Source organism: Carassius auratus, chromosome 20 (assembly GCF_003368295.1).
Source record: "Carassius auratus strain Wakin chromosome 20, ASM336829v1, whole genome shotgun sequence".
In the NCBI taxonomy this organism is placed as follows: Eukaryota; Metazoa; Chordata; class Actinopteri; order Cypriniformes; family Cyprinidae; genus Carassius; species Carassius auratus.
In genome coordinates this window covers 7,234,246-7,251,735 of record NC_039262.1, presented here as the reverse complement: position 1 = coordinate 7,251,735, position 17,490 = coordinate 7,234,246, and the positions used below count along the sequence as shown (strand labels likewise).

Below are 17,490 nucleotides of genomic sequence, written 5' to 3'. Positions count from 1 at the left end.
CTTAAGGTTTAAGTCACTTTGACACCGTCATTTGACATCTTAAACTCCTTACTAACATTGTGCCATGCAATATTAAAAGCTATTTAGCCAGCCAGAGACAAAGAAAGACATTTGTGATCAAAATTTAAATACTTTCCATGCAATTATCTGATGGTCATCACAGGCACACACACACACACACTCGCAAAAAACAGAAACAACATAGTGTTTCCTACTTCACAGGACAGGATTTTATTGCATAGATGATTTTGTGGCAGTGCCAGATAGATGACTGGGCATTTGCAAAACAAAAAGGCTCTACATTTAAGACAATGCGTATTGGTGTCTGTAGTCCCCTTATGCAAAGCAGCACGTGTGGATGGTGCCAAATATAGCGGTATATGCTAAGATAATACAAATGCTGTCTGACCAGACCTGCAGGCTCATACCTTTTGTACCTATTTTTCACTTATTGTACCTTTTTAAAGAATCAGATGATTCAAGGTTTTGATAGTTTAAATACAGATCTAAAGGCAACTAGCGTCTATTCTGCCCTACAAAGACAAGACACAGTGACCTTTTAAACTGGATTGCACAATATAGATATATTAATCAAAAGTGACCGTAAATACATTTATAATGTTACAAAAAATATTTCTATTTCAAACCTAATGATGTTCTTTGGAACGTTCTACTCCTGAAAAAAAACATATCATAGTTTCCATAAAAATATGAAGCAGCCCAACTGTTAATGACACTGATAATAATAATAATAAGTGTTTCTTGAGAGGTAGGCTAAATCAGCATATTAGAGTGATTGAAGGATCATGACATTTTGCTTAAAATATATTCAAATAGAAAACACTTACATTGCAATAATTTCCCAGTATTAGTGCATTTTGATCAAATAAATTAAACTTTGTGAGTTTTCAAAAACTTTTAAAGTATGATGTATACTACTGAAAGTTGTCTACAAATGAATGAGACTGCAAAGTTCCAAAAAAATCTACCATTGGTCAGGCATATGCGGCAAGCTGTCTTTTACCTTTGGCACCCTCTACTAATATGCTCTAAACACAACCCTCCTTTCTTAGATCCACTGAATGATTACTTGAAACAAGGTTTGAATAGTTGCCTCTGTTTTTCTGTGGTTTCAGACATCTTAATGTCAATGGCATGTGGGAGGGGACGGCAGCTTCAGACAAAGTATTGCATTCATGTTCCGTTACTGTACTGTTTTTTTTTCTTTCCCACACATTAACAATGGAATTTAATGGCTCAGAGTTTATGGTAGGTTCACACACTTTAAACTAACCGCACTGTAAGTCACCGCCAGCAGCCAATGACTTTTGCTGATTTTCCATTAAAAAAAAAGAAAGAAAGAAATGCAACGTTTGCATACTTATATAAATTTTGAAACTTTTCTAAACTTTAGTTTGAATGCTAGATTTCTTTGCACAATAATAATTTGGATAACTTCATTATTTCACTTTAAAATTGACCATATTGGTGTTATTATTCAATCTCAATCCAATTTTCAAAGTTGATTTTAAGCATTGATTTTATCTGAACGTCAACATATTCTCATTGAGCCAGCAGCACTGCTCACAGTCTCCAGATGTAGATCAAAATAACAAAAACAAAGAGTATCACTATTTTTATAGATCTCAGACAGTGTACATATGCAAAACAAGAAATTTGATTGGTGGTTTATACATACCGCACCAACGGGAAAGGCCAGAACAGCCATCATCCAGTCTCGTAAGCTAATCAGCTTCCTCAACTGTCTCTCTTGCTCCATACTGGCACTGCCTTTTGTCAAAAGGCTTGAGAGGTCAGTCAGGACACACACTCCAAAGAACACCGCCTGAATGACCTGCCGTGAGGAATCGTAACACACTGGTTAGGAAAAGGTAATGTAGTATACCTAGAAGAAATGGGACACGTCCCATCAGATTTGTAAATACAACTTCTAAGAACAATGATGCACCATTTTGACTTTTACATTGTGACAAAGACATTGTAAAAATAAATAAAAAGTTATTTTAAATTGTAACAATATCTCACTATAACTTTTAACATCTTAAGATTTTTAAGAAATTTCGAAATGTCAGAAATTCGTATATATATTAGATAAACGGGGGTTGTGTGGATTACTTGTGGATTATTATAATGTTTGTAATCAGCTGTTAGGACTTTCATTCTGATGGCACCCATTCACTGCATAGAATCCACTAGTGATCAAGTCATGAAATGCAAAAATTTTTGGGTTAAATATTCATTTAACCCCTAATTGAAAAGAGCAGGCAAAATTGACTGAGTTGTAGCTTGGTCCATTTTTGCTATAAATAAATAAATAATATCAAATTTCAATGTGTGTGTGTGTGTGTTTGGAAGGCCTCTCATTGACATGTAAATCAAAGCTCTCTTATAAAAGGAACACAAGAGGAAGTTGAAGGGAAACTTGATGAAAGCCATGCATTCATCTTTGGTTGTCTCAAAATAGAATATGAGTATTTCTAAGCGGCATCATTTTCCAAGAGCAAACAAACTCACATCACAGGAAACAGAACAATATACAGATACAGTTGACAAGCTTTCAAATGTTACAATGCATGACAGGCCGCAAGAAAACTGCCACTGGAATAATTTAATACACAACCTTTCCCACATAACCTATTTCTCATGTTAAGCTAATATGTCTTCTTTTTTTTTGCCCATTTTCCATTAGTGAACATTCGTGATGAGAGTGTTATGAGATTTCTTTGACATTAATTTAAGATGGAAAGACATTATGGAATTATGAGGGTTTCTTTATTATATCTCCTCCACAGAAATCCAACATGCAAAAAAGTCTCCCATTAATGCACTCTTTAATATTTCATTCCTCATTATCTTTCTGCTCCTAAATTTGTTTCCTGGTGTCTTAAGACATGAGAAGCCCCGCTAAGGCTTCATATAAATGTTCGATTTATCCAAAACCAATCTTTTATTGGAAAAGTCTTAAATCCCTATCACCAGCCACCTAAAATTGGATCTATTTTTCTTACTCTACCCTCACTACTGCTTTTAATCTTTGCTTTAGCTGAGCCTAAAATTTACGTTCTTCCTTTTCTCATATCATTTGAGAGTTAAAAACAGCCACGGTGCAAGTACATGAAGCCAATAGAGGCATAAAATCATTTATTAGTTATACAAAATCTTATTTTGTGCTTATAAACAACCACTAGGATTTCTGGACTGAGACTCAAGTCTCCATGAAATCTAGTGAATTGCTTGTCTGAAGCTGGGAATAATAATAATAATTGCGCTAGGAAAACTTCGGTTTTTATCAAACAGTAGACCACTACAGTATACTGCAAAAAAACATACTTTTTCCAACCCTGTTTGCCTTAAAATCAATAATTAAAGTTACAAAGTGTTTGCAACATACTGTAGCAACTGCTCTCCCAGAAATACAGGCTGCCTTTCATTACAGTAATGCCACACTCTGAAAAATGGTGCATCTGTGCTAATTAAACTCCGCTGATTAATCCACGGGTATCTCATTGTCAGATCACTGAAAGCTTTCGGCCACACTTGACCAGGCACTTTATGTATGACACTGAGAGATCAGTTCTATGCCAGGCTCCTCAAGTTCCTATTGTGAGAATGGAAAGCCAAATCTAAACTATCCTGTATTTAATAATTAAAGAAGCCTGATGAAAACACAAATGGCCACAATCACAGTCACTAGAATGGTAGTTACTTAGAAGTGTTAATAAATGGAACAATGCTAGAGTGGAGTACATCAGTTGTGGATAGTGAGTGCAAGTATTTGATCCAGACGTTCTTGCATTTCTTGTGCCAAGATGAGATAATCTGCCTCTCAGAACATGACATGTGTTTATCGTCTGTTCTAATATTAGTTTCACACAGCCTCATCATCCAGGTTCATTACGGCAATGCTGTGAGTGGTGTCAGAGGTCCTTAAATGCTGTCAGAATTAATCATTATACTATTACACAAAGCAGTGTGAACAATAAATCACTTCCCTATCTCTTTATGGTTGTAGGTGAAAATAAGTCAAGTTTTTCTGTGCTTATAGACAATCAAAGAGTTTATGAATTAACCTATAACTATCATCACTTTGTTTTTAGGTGACCAAAACTATTAAAATAACTATTCTTGTACATTTATTTTGTGTGCAATGAATGAAGGTTTATGGTACGGCTATTTCGGCAGATAGGAAACTAAACATTTTCAAGGTTCTTTGATGCATAGTTTTATCTGAAACAGTTCTTTTTATTTTAATGTAATGCATCAGTACAAATAAATGAAAAAATCTTACAAAGCTCACAGTTTTGCACAATAGTTTGACTAATACGGTGACTAGAGTGCGCTACAATTTAAAAAAAAGAACTAAGGATTTTTTGGGGAAAAAAGTGTTATGAAACAGCATAAGGTTTGAAAAGCTTCATCCACAATACTCCAAACACATCTGCACAGAAGATAACTGTGCATGAGATTACTCCCAAACAAGAAAGAAGAAAAAAGGCGCAAACAGTGCACTGGAACAGATGTGTAAATGTGAAGTGTAAGAAAACAACTTTTATTGCTATTAAAAAATCACAGTTCGAAAAAGGGGGAGAAAATGGGCTGTTTATGTGGAAAACATGAGTCATTGGCTCACAGACTGTCATAACAGTCAATGCGTATGTGCGTATGTGCGTGTGTGCAGTTGCTGGCACCTAATGTGACCTGCATTTTCTCGAACAGACTGGTCTCTTATGGTGCCAGAATCAAAGAAAAGGATGATTCAGTTTATATATAAAAACTGTAAATGCACTCTTTATTTGTCCTCCTATGAACTGCACAAGCCTTCAGAAGAAGATTCATTATACATGAGGATGTGAGATATGAAAAGCATGACATCATCATTAGAGATTTAAAAAGTCATTACGTCATGTGATTAAAGATTAATGATCGCTAAATATGACGTAAGGCTATTTGTGTTGGCGTTTGGACTCTGAATCTGCATATTTCAGCATAACAGGGGCCTGTCTAATGCATTATGGACATGTCATATAAATATACATCAGGCAATGCATGGGAACGACGCACATGCACTTACCAAATCTATGAACGTAAGAAACTTCCAGCTACCGCCGTATGTTTGATGCGCGGGCATGTCTATGGCTTTGTAATTGCAGAGGATGGAAAAATAAGAGAGGAGTATCGCTACTCTGAGGATCTGTGATGGGATGAGCGCCATTTTCCTTCCCCCGTCGTATTTCCGTCTCAGGAAATATCCTGTTGACAGAGGGATGCGGTTGTGCGGTGGGGAGGAGGAGACGATGGTGGAAGCGGCGGATGTGCGAGAGAGCTTGTTGCTATAGTAACAAGCATCGCTGCCTGTGTGGAGCAGCTCCTGTGGTGCTGGTCTCGTGTCCGAGCATGCACATTGTATTAGACGCTGATCAGCACCAGTACTGAGCTTTGGGGTTTCGTTTTGTTTGTTCTTTTCGCTTGTCTCTCACTAGGGTAATCTTTTTCTGGATTTGTTTACTGTCCTAATATAGCGCAAAATGTTTAGCTGGAACATTTAGTCTCTATTGTAGATCATGTTGTCACACTTTGTAGTCTGTTTGCTGTTTATTAGAGAAGGCAGTTTGTTCATAAACCAAGAAAAAAAAAAAAGTTACACAAATGATTGCAATTTCCATCGTCTTTGGCTGTGGAAAAAAGATGCAGTTAATTTACCAGCCAACAAAAATGTTCTAAGACCATTTTGCTAACATTCCAATGTCCATTGTTTTTTTTGTTTTTGTTTTTTTTGTTTGTTTTTTTGTGTGAACATTTAAACACTGTTCTTTTTATTTATCAATTTTATTTATTATGTATCTTTTTTATTTATCGAAAAAAGTATCACAGGTTCCAAAAAACATTCAACTGTTTCCAACATTGATTATAAATCAGCATATTAGAATGATTTCTGATGGATCATGTGCCACTAAAGACAACTTTGCTTCACAGGAATAATTGGAATTTTAAAGAACATTAAAATAAAATACTGTTATTTGTTAAAATAAAATACTGTATTTAAATACTGTATTAAATACTGTAATTATATTTATTTTTCTTTTGATAAAATAAATGCAGCCTTGATGAGCATAATAAACTTATTTTTTCTATAAATATATATATATATATATATATATATATATATATATATATATATATATATATATATATATATATATATATATATATATATATATATATATATATATATATTTAATTTTTTTTTCATTATTATTAGGCTTTTTATTTATTTACATACCAAGTATAGAAGCATACAATGAAACAAATAACCCTTTCTCACCACCCCATTTCTGAGCAGTTTAACTGTAACCTATAATTGGCCACTTGAGTCCATCACTGTTTGAGAGACGTCAGACAGTAGCAGACAAAAATATTTGCCCCCGTAAAATCTGCATTATGATACCTTACGTCAGCGAAAGAGGTTTACAGTGGAAAATCCTGTGCCACAGGCACACAAATGGTTCCCAGAACTAGCCATTTAAGAGGATGGAGGAATGAGGATTAAAATACTATGCCTGCCTCCACTTGAAGCAGCATTGCAGGGGCTAGTGTAATTCCTGTGACCTGAACTATACTGGACTATCTCTATGGGACAGGATGATTTTATTTTTGAAATCAAGGGATAATATGCATAATGTACACTATTTTAGCTGTCACATCTCAAATAGCGTTATGAAACTGGATGCTTTTATGTTTGGACTTACTGTCACTCACATGCCATATTATCTCAGCCAAATCCACTTATTAACAGCGTGTTATTGCTTTTTATATCTTAAACAAATCAAGTCACTGAAGTTGATGTGTGTAAAATCCTTTTTCTCCCTGAAATATCCAAAACCTCATATTTATCTAACTTGACCTGAGCCCCATGAGCAAAATGAGAAAATGCGAAGAAAATATAAGGCATCTCGACTGCTGTGCAGGCTCTTCATCTACCGTGGGGTTCGAAGGGGTCTGCCAGAGTACAGGAGTGTTCCACAGTTTGTGGTTAGCTGTTGGGAACGTGCATACGTTTCCAGAGCTGAGATACTTGAGTGAGATACATGTCATGTGCATGTGGTTCTAGATGAGTGGGTCCACCAGCAACTCAAAACTCCATCTCTTTCAGCTGGCCCCAAGACTCTGACATGCAAAGCTCAGATTTCATGTGCAATACATGTGCAAGAGTAGATCTCAGTGTGTTTATTAGTATGATACAGTGCCAAAAGTCTTGAAAACACAGATAGGCTCCCCATTTCACACTTGAAATACTGCGCATGCTTGCTAAGTAAATAATATAGTCAGTCAGGCCAGACAGTCTGTTTTATTTTGCTTTTGGTTTTCTTGGGGTTTATTTTGCGATAATGGCCAGTTGGCTGCATATTATCCTGCTTAATTGTTATATGTCTCTATCTCAAATCAGTCAACAGCCTACACAAACATCAAATTTCTACCCAGGGGCGCCCGAGTCAATACTGTTCAGGGGGCCCAGAAACCACAGCAGCACTCCTTGAAACCATAGCTCTGGATTAGTTATTGTACTATTAATATGATAAGTCACATGAATAAGCAAATAGAACCCATTATTCCAGAAACATTCTTTACGCAAATACGCAAGCCTTGGTCAGCAGTTGTACTGTATTTGATGTAAGTGGTTCTAATTTAGCAATAAATTCTATGATTTGCTGGCCATTTGCTTGTGGATGCATTCGAACACTTGTGTTAAGTATAGGGCTTTTTAAAAATGGGTTTTTCTTCTTCTTTGCATATTTGCTGTGTCATTGTCACTGATTTGGACAAACACAGCACGCGATTAGATAACATGGTTACACGGTTTAGATAACAAGGCTCAATCGCTGTGCATTCTTATAGACTGCAAACTGTAACGTCAAGATTATGGACTTTATAGGTAAGAAACAAGTGGTATCTTCATCACTCCAACTGATGCGTTTTCCATAACCATTTGATATGTTTCACTTCAAACGTTAAAACAAGTGTTCATACAGTGCGCGGTTTTTCCCTGACTAAAGCACGTGAGTATGAGGCTAGAGATTGGGTGTCTGCTGCTAGGCATTAAGCCTTACCATTCTAAAATCACATTATTTTAAAATGTACATGTTTTTTCGGTACCGCAACCTGGGGTTAACACCACAAAAGCGACGATAACCCTGTCCAAGAGCAGGGTTTCATAATGGTTAAGGTTAGAAGGGATACAATAGCATAATTTTTGTCATACTGTACAACAATAATTGCTGTTTTTACATTATTGTAAGGGATAGGTTCAGGGTTGGGGTAGGTGTAGACATTAATAAAACACAAACTAGGTAGAGAAATGTATTTATTGTCAGTTACCTGCTGTAGCTCCCTTCAAGTAACAACCAAAGAAAAAAAGGTTACTTCAGGTTAACCATAATAACCACAAATAAACATGGTTTTGTTATACTAACCATAGTTGAACCTGTAGCAAAAATGGAAATCAGTATGCCACAAAACATGGTTACTACATTTACTATAATAAAATCATGGTTAATTTTTGTTAGGGTTCTACCAGGGGTTAAAAGCAGAGTTTAGAAGGATGATAACCCTGGGATGCAGTTTGAAAAGCCCGTCTGTTTCTGGCTTTATATCGATTATGCTGTCTACAATAGATGGACAAAAATTATCATGACTGAGTTGTTTTTGGAACATTTTCACACTGAACATTCCAATTAATCATTCCGAATCACGTACACCAGAGAGCCACATAAACCTTTATATTATTCAAGTTTATCAAGTAATACAAGAACAAGCATGTGTATAATGAATTATATAAAGAAATACTGCCTTTTGTAAATGCAGTAGGAAAAAGCAGTGGACTTCGGAGAGGCCTGCTGAGGTGATGGACTTGTGGCTTGTGTGGCTGGCCCGGTATGATTTCTATATGTCTCTTTCGATTTTCTGTTAACTTAAGAAAGTTCATAGCCTAGCTTATAGGCAATAAACGTGCAATGGCAAACCATCCTTCAACCACATTTGAAAAGAGAGTTTAAGACGCTGAACCGCAAGTCTTAATGCAGTTCACAGACAGCATGTAGAGCAATATATCTGTCTTTTGGATACATTTATGGTTATGGGGGGAAAGTCATGCTAATCCCTTTCCATTTGATCAATCTCTAGTCAGATCTGCAACAAGATCCCAGGTAATCAGGTTGAGTTGCCCTTATGTACGTATACCAGCATGACATTGTAGCAAATTGAACTGTAGCTCCCTATAAATAGTCTATCAATGTCTCATTAAAATGTTGTTTTGTTTACAACAGTGTAATGCTATAGACTAAACACTGGTGTTTGGACTTGTTTGCAGACATCAAAGTCTGCCCAATCAATCTAATGACGAGAGCGAACGCACACATGTGCCCGCTCGCCCGCCTCCTGCTTACCTTTGTCCTGCTTCTGCCAATTAGATGTCCCTTCTCAGCAACCTCCCAATCTAATCCCGCAGATAATGAAGAAATATTATTCAACCATCACAATTGCCTCCAGATTCAAATTTGGTTTCATAACTGTCCTACGGTTAATCAAAAAACGTCAACAACGATTATGAGCTTTTTGGATGAAGTTGGCAGGACCGCAGGAGGTACAGCGGTCGCACTGTTCTCACTGAGAGCTCAGGTATTTAGTGTTGTGCACTAACTATTCCATTTCAGTTATTGCATTTAAATTGATGTAGCGGACAGGACACATTTCAGTTTGATTATAAGTAGTGAAATTCTGTTTTCAGCACTGAAAAAATGAATGTTTTTGAACACGACTCAGCAGAATGATTTTTGAAGTATTGTTAATGAAAAATAAAAAATAAAATAGTTATTTAAAATTGTAATCACAATATTACTGTCTTTATTGTATTTTTGACCAGTAAGTGTTTTATTGTCAATAAGTAAGATTTGACCTGGTTGCCATTAGCTTCAAATATGAATTTTTCATAACCTTGCAGGTCTGTATCCTGAATCTTTCCTCTTTCTCATTGCCCATTTGCTTCAGAATGAATGATGCATGTGGTGAGTTTTCTAATTGTCCCTGTGGACTTCGAGATTTGAGTGTTGTTTACTGTGCCGGCAGCTTTCATCATCATCTTGACAAGCAATAAATGATACAGTGTGTAGACTATATAAAACGCTCACTGAAAGCAGTGGGGGTTTCCATAGTCACACCATACATTTCATATCATTACCGTTTATGGTCTGCGGTCACAGTCTGTCCAAATATACAGATCACACACACACACACACCTGCAGTTATTTAAAGCACAAGGTGTGTATCTATCCATAATGGAGAGGTGTGAAAAGACAGATGGCCGATGAGAGGTGTGTAAACACTGTACTTTCACTGGTTTAGAGATAGAAAAAACGTGCAGAAGGCGCAAAAATCCACAATGACAGCATAAGAGCTGGGCAAACAGAATTATGAGGAATAATAGCACGCAGATGCTTTTGAATAAGAATAACTCACCTCCTCACGGTGAACTATTTCAATAACCGAATATGTAGATGAGTTTGTTTCTTCATCAGAACAGATTTGGAAAAATTTCGCTCCAATGGTTCCACTGGAGTGAATGGGTGCCGTCAGAATAAGCGCTGATAAAATCATCACAATAATCCACAAGTAATGCAATTTATCCACAAGCTGTTTGTTTGTAATAAACAAATCCATTCTTTAGGATGTTTTTAACTTCAACCCATCGAATAAAATACGAGTCTTCCATGATATCGCTTTCTCAAGTAGTTTAGTCTGAATTAGGTGAGAAATATACACAAATCAAGCACTGTTTACACACATTCTTAAACAGTTCTAAACAAACATGTTGGTGGATTTTGAGGAGGACAACAGGGATGGATGTTTTCCATTGGAAGAAGCGTAATTATAGATTATGTATTGGATTATATTTGGAACTCTCAATCTGATGGCACCCATTCCCATTGGTGAGCAATTTACATAATACTGTATTTCTTCAAATCTGTAAAAAAAAATATATATATATATATTCATCTACTGTCAGTCTTGGAGGGCCTAAAGGGTGAGTACATTTTTAGCAAATTTTCATTTTTGGATGAACTATTCCTTTAAATTTTGTGTTATCTGTGAAGAGAGATATCATTTTGGGATCTTAGAATCGCTTGTGTGGTCCCGCTATTTTCTTGTTTTATATCAGAGTCATGAATACACTGTTTTCATTGAATTAATTTAGTGTTCAGCCAAGAGTGTTATTTGTATTCATTGATGTAGACTTTTAGAATATATCAGCAGTCATGCTTCAATGCGACTGTGTTGTCTTCTATTAAGAGACTTTATTTAAATAACAAGCTTTATTCATTGACGATATTTAGTGGATATAATTGCATATAACAGACAGGCTAAAGTCAAAAATAGGCCAGTGGCTGTGAAAACAAACGTTTTGATTGTGAGAATGATGTCCTTCCTGATCTGTGGGAAAACATGAGGACAGAAGCCATGTGTGCCAAGTACACCGTGGAAAACCTGTGCTCTGCCAGGCTTCAATGTTTTACCGCTTTCTGTCAGTTGTTGACTTCAAACACAGAGCTTCAGTCTCACGGGATGGAGGAGTCTGCAATCACTGCGCTTTTATCTCATGAAAACATGTTAACCGCCTTTTTCCAGGGGCCTCTGTGTGGTCTCCAGGGTCCTGGCAAATGAGATAGATGTTCTGGAGGATGAGGAAGCACACGCTGAAAGTCATATTGACCATGATAAAGAAAGTAATTAAAAGACACCAGTGTACTCTAAAGCTAAAGGTTGACCATGCAGTTAGGGGTCAAACTAAATGCTAATGCATGGCATAGTACCAAATGGCAAATTATATTACATGTAATTAGTAAAATGCTATATTATTAAAGTTATCAAATATTTTATTTATATACACGATTAAAATTTTGGGGGAGGTAAGAGTTTTTTCATTGTCTTTATTTTAAGATTAAAAATAAAAGCAATAGTATGATGAAATAATAAAATACCAGTTTTCTGTTTAAATATACTATTTTAAATATAATTTATTCTTGTAATGGCAAAGCTGACTCAATATTTTTTAGTGTCATATGATCCTACAGAAGACATCAAATATACTGATTTGTAGAAAAATTTCTTATTATCAATATTGAAAACTAATATTTTGGTCACAGCGATTTTTTTGTCTGATAAATAGAAAGTTCAAACGAATTCCAATTATTTGAAATCTTTTGTAACCTTATAAATATTTTATGTCACTTTTGAGCAATGTAATGCGTCCTATAAAAATATGCAAAAAAATAAATAAAATAAAATTATATATATATATATATATATATATATATATATATATATATATATATATATATATATATATATATATATATATTATTATTATTATTATATTATTATTATTATTTTTCTTTTGTATTTTATTTTTTGACAGCCATGACTTTTTTTTTTTGGATTTATAATAAAAAAAAATTGAGCCACTAAACTTGAGGTTTATCATCCCAAATTCGATCAGAAGATAATGCAATATCATTCTTACCACCAGAGGTCTTGAGGCAGCGCCTCTTTTTACAGTAAGACCGCCATTGAAAATTACCTTTGACACCGATTTCCAAACTGCTATATTTCAGTATTTCAAAAAGATAAAATCGTAGTACCTGAAAAAACGAAATAATAAAGATTCATTTAATGACACTGTTGATGTTCTTTCAACAGATATTAATTTAAGATTTGTGATTCATTAGAAAGCATGTCAGGTAACATCTTGTCACTGGACAAATGAATGAATCTAGCGGCATTCTCTTTATAGTCAGCAGACCCAACAAAGGAGTATTTGATATGGACTCTGAGACTTCAGGTGTGTCCACTCGCCAGGCCTTCGTCAGTTTTACAGGGTGGTTTTACAGCTTAGGTACATGAGATGAAAGGAGTTCTTTGGCAAGGATTCACACATTAGTTGAACAACCAAGCACAGACAACCTGACCTTTGTCAGGTGTAACATATTCTTATGTAATTTCCTGCTAATGCTTTACGAGCAGAGAGAAAGCTCTGGGATTCCTGAGAATGACATTTTGCTGAGTATGAGGTTAATCACAGGGATGTGAAAGCCGCACAATAGTCACAGATTACCGGGGGTAAAACTGGGAGTGGAAAAGGGAGAGGCAATTTAAAAAAAAAAGCTCTAGCAGGATGACTCCTGTTGAAGCAATATTACACCATGTCTACTGGAAAATCATTTGGCTATATTCCTCTGTGTCATATGTAGTATATATATAGTATATACATTTAAAAATTGTATTTATATATATATATATATATATATATATATATATGAGAGTGTGTGAGAGAGTGTACGTGACTCATTTAGATTACTGAAGTGTGAAGAGAAGTGGGACTCTGTGTCTCAAAGAAAGCATGAGGAAGTTTCCTGATGTCTGCTTGTTTTGTCATCTTAATTATGAGGCTTTGGATTACCTATTCATTAAAAAACATTTCAGAAAGGAACATATATATATATACTGTATACACACACATACACATAATGTTCAAACTTTTGTGGTTGGTAAGATCTCTAAAAAAAAAATTAATCGTTACTTAAATCTTTAATTTTTTATGCCATTAATCCAGGCTTCAGTGTCAAATGATCCTTCAGAAAATCATTTTAATATGCTGATTTTATTATTATTAATGTTGGAAACAGTTGTTTTCTTGTGAAAACTGTGATAGGTCTTTTTTCAATACAATGCATTAAATACAAATAAATGATCCAAACCAAGATAAATATAAATTATAAAAATAAATTGTTGATCAATTCAATGCATCATGTATTGTATGGTTATATACAGTTATATATATATATATATATATATATATATATAATAAACATATATATCTAACTACGTGTCATCCAAAACTGGATTAAAGGTAAAGTAGGTTAATAGAAAAACACCTCAGTATGAGTCAGTCATGCTCTTGCTAATACCAGCACTTACTTCTGATTAAATACACACACACACACACACACACACACACACACACACACACACACACACACACACACACACACACAAATATGTACATGCACACATTCACAAACAAAGAACTGTTTCACAAAAACATGTACATATATAAAGGTCCTCACTTCATTGCCTTGATTCTAAACAATGTATAAAGTATAAAGCTACTACATCTGTTTTAATGTAACTTTTATCATACATATATAAATGATGATGCGGAAGAGGTGGTTAAGGATAAAAAATATGTCATGGGAGTTATGGTTTGCTTCTAGGAATGTCTGGTGATCACTTCTGGGAAATAAAAATGCATTGTGTTTCATGACATTCAAACATTTATAATATCATGGAGCAGTGTTTTTATCTGGTCCATTGATAGTTAGCTCTGTGCTGCTGGGAACACCCTCGGTGTCCTTGAGAATATGACTTTGCATTCTGAATACACACAGACACCTGCACAGGCACTCATGAGCAGTAAACACCCACCAGTGCAACAAGATGACTTGATAAATGTTGATGAAACATACCTTTTGGGTCAACTCCAGACATTTCCATCTCCTCTTTATTTCTTTCAGGAGAGCACCACTGATTGTGATGTCTAAGTTCGTCCGGCAATGCTGATTTATGTCTGTGCGCTGTTAATTATGTTTGAGTCCGATGCCAGTGATTCTTTGGGGATGCCCTTGCTGAGGCTTACAGAGGAGCTCCCTATTGTCAATGTAATGGGAACTCCAGGTCACAGCTGATGTGATCACAAGCTCCTTAAAAGAAACGTAAGCCACTCTAACCTAGCCAGTAATCCATTTAACACAATACAGAACAGATGCACCACTCCCAGCAAGACAAACATGCACAATTCATATCAAGATCAGGACCTGATCTTTCCCTTGATTTCCGATTTGATTTTATAGTGAGCTAATGATAATTTTTATCTCCTACCCCTGAACTAAAGCTTCAAACAAGCTATCGTTCATTTTGGTTTTCCTCAATGTATAAAGTAATGTAGGTTTTGCATATGTATGTATACCTTCAATGTTTTTCCATCCTTACGAGGACATTCAGTCCCCACAACATAGGTAAAACATAGGCCCTCGTTTATTTTATAAAGCATGCGCATGCTCAGATTTGATCTTAGAGAGTGTGTACTCTTAAATCCATGCCAACGCTCACATTTATAAAAACTGGTTTTGACATGGAAAAGTGCCTAATGTACACACTATTTCTTGTCAGAGTATTCTTGTCATTCAGTAAAAAATTATTTAAATATATTTCATAGATTTCACATCTGAAAGAGAGGCGTACATGCGTTTCTGTGCGTACATACATTCAATGAATCACAAGTATATTTGCATATTTCAGAGGAGACTGTAAGATAAAATTTAGGATGGTTTCTGCACAAAATGTTATAAATGAGGCCCATCATGCACACACAAGAATTGAACAGTAGTACATTTATAGAGCTAAGAAAAATAAATTATAAATACTAAAAATGAAATGGTTTAACAGTCTATCTTTATTTTGGGGCCAAACAAGGCCTATACGTACACATGAACAATGACCATGTTTACATGTATATAACTTTACACTTCTGGTTAAGCCTTTACTCAGAAAAAGCCTGCATTTTGAGTTATTTAAGTAATATTGGAAAGTCATTTGTCAGTCATGTGTGTGTGTGTGTGTGTGTGTGCACTTTCAATGATGCAGAGCTAGGTGTCTCTATATTTACTGCCTACAGTTCTTCTTTCCTAAACAATATGTGTCATACAGGGAAAATAGGTCACTGCCATGATTTTAGAGTAGAAAATATAAAATTTGATGCTGCAAGAAGCCACATAGGTTGTTGATGATAGCATTATATCTTGATACAGATTATAAATCGGAATTTGTGATTTAATACTCCTCAGGGCATTTCAGAATGGTATCTTACCCTATTACTCTAGTGTTGTGCAAGTCAAGTAGACCTGATGCATCAAATCGCAGGAACACAGGACATCTGTCGCGGTCTGGAGTCAGAGGAGCTCGTTCTGGAGAAATTTTAGCAAGTGAGTTCCCTCCTCTATCAAGACAAGGAAGGGCCTGCCTGCCTGGCGGCCAGTCTCGGTCAACACAACACCCCCCTTCCCCCCAGCCTCACGGGGACGCGCGCTGGGGGATCCGATGACGTCACATTCACACTGACACACGCGCGCAGATTCCCTGTCTCCTTCTCCCTCTCTTGCTTTTCTATTCTGGGAAGCGACGCTAGGAATAACCCCGTCTGCCCCCCCAAGCGAAGCGGACTAACTCACTTTCATCTCTTCCTGAAGCAAAGACGCACTACATTGTACTCCAACACCTGGCGTCTGCAACGTAGTCGTTGCGTCACAATTCGAATTGAACTGATATTTTGTGTCAGTTAGAGCTGGAAGCGACAGTGGCGTTTGACCCTCTTTTGGAATGTTGTGGGCGCATTTGAAAACGTTTTACCGGTAAGTTCTAGTCTTGTACACCTTGTTCTTAGAATGTCAGGGAGCGACATTCTTTCGAAAGCGCGAATAAGTGAGAATGAGTTGCGGATGGGTCTCCTCCGCTTATTGAGACATGTGGGGAATACCCCGTTTGCCTGGTTGGAGATAGTGAATATTGCGTAATATCCTAAGGAATTTGCACAGCTGTTGCGAAAAGCGAGATAAATCGCTATCTGGGGAGCAAATGTCATTAACGTTGAAGGGTCTGTGCTGTTTGTGTTGTTGTAAACCGTTTGTTTTTTTCCAGCATGGGTAATGTTGTGATCTGTATTTTCATATACACACCGCCTGTGCGCGTGTATGTGTGTGAGCAGGAGAGAAGGTGGGTGGGACTTTGGCTCGTTCCGGGAATGTTCCATGACGCGCTCTCAGTCAGTGAAGGGCCCCTTTAGGGAGACTCTCGACACGCGATTGTTGCTCAAGCCAGATGGCACCTGCTATAAAAGTGACCATGCTATGATAGGATGGAACAGTTATTTATTTATTTATTCAACGTGGCAGCATATATTGCATTAACAAAATAATGTTAATGTATTAATATCTGTTTTTTTTAACTTTCCAAATTGACAGCTCTAATACTGTATTTGTTATTTTTTTTATGTAAAACACACATACTGTATACATACACACATAGATATATGAATTTAAAATTTGCAACCAGCAAACATGTTTGAGCTTAGTTGGAGACTATACTATTTTTATTATTGTTATAGATAATCTAATATAATCATATACAGCTTTGCAGTAGACATTTCTAAAATATACAATGATTTTCTTTTTTAGGGAGCATTTTTTTGCATTAATGTTTTATATTGATGTAATTTTGTGAACCACAATCTTTTTTGTCATTTACCTTTATGCAGACACGTTCATCCAAAGCGACTTCCAATGCATTCAAGGTACACATTTACATTTT

General features: G+C 35.9%; 2 protein-coding genes across 2 annotated transcripts in view; one reads left to right on the top strand and one right to left on the bottom strand.

Moving 5' to 3' along the window:
- Positions 1-5,351, bottom strand: part of LOC113120732 (androgen-induced gene 1 protein-like) — a 35,884-nt gene extending 30,533 nt beyond the window's left edge. Inside the window, exons 1-2 of the mRNA XM_026290743.1 lie at positions 5,093-5,351; positions 1,700-1,855 (exon numbers count right to left, since the gene is read on the bottom strand). Of these exons, the coding sequence (XP_026146528.1) occupies positions 1,700-1,855; positions 5,093-5,233 (297 nt within the window). The 5' untranslated portion in view covers positions 5,234-5,351. The remainder of the gene's footprint in view (positions 1-1,699; positions 1,856-5,092) is intronic.
- A 10,927-nt stretch (positions 5,352-16,278) lies between these two features.
- The window catches only part of hivep2a (HIVEP zinc finger 2a), a 65,619-nt gene continuing 64,407 nt past the window's right edge, over positions 16,279-17,490 (top strand). Inside the window, exon 1 of the mRNA XM_026290739.1 lies at positions 16,279-16,535. The gene's annotated coding sequence lies outside the window, so the exon portion shown is untranslated. The remainder of the gene's footprint in view (positions 16,536-17,490) is intronic.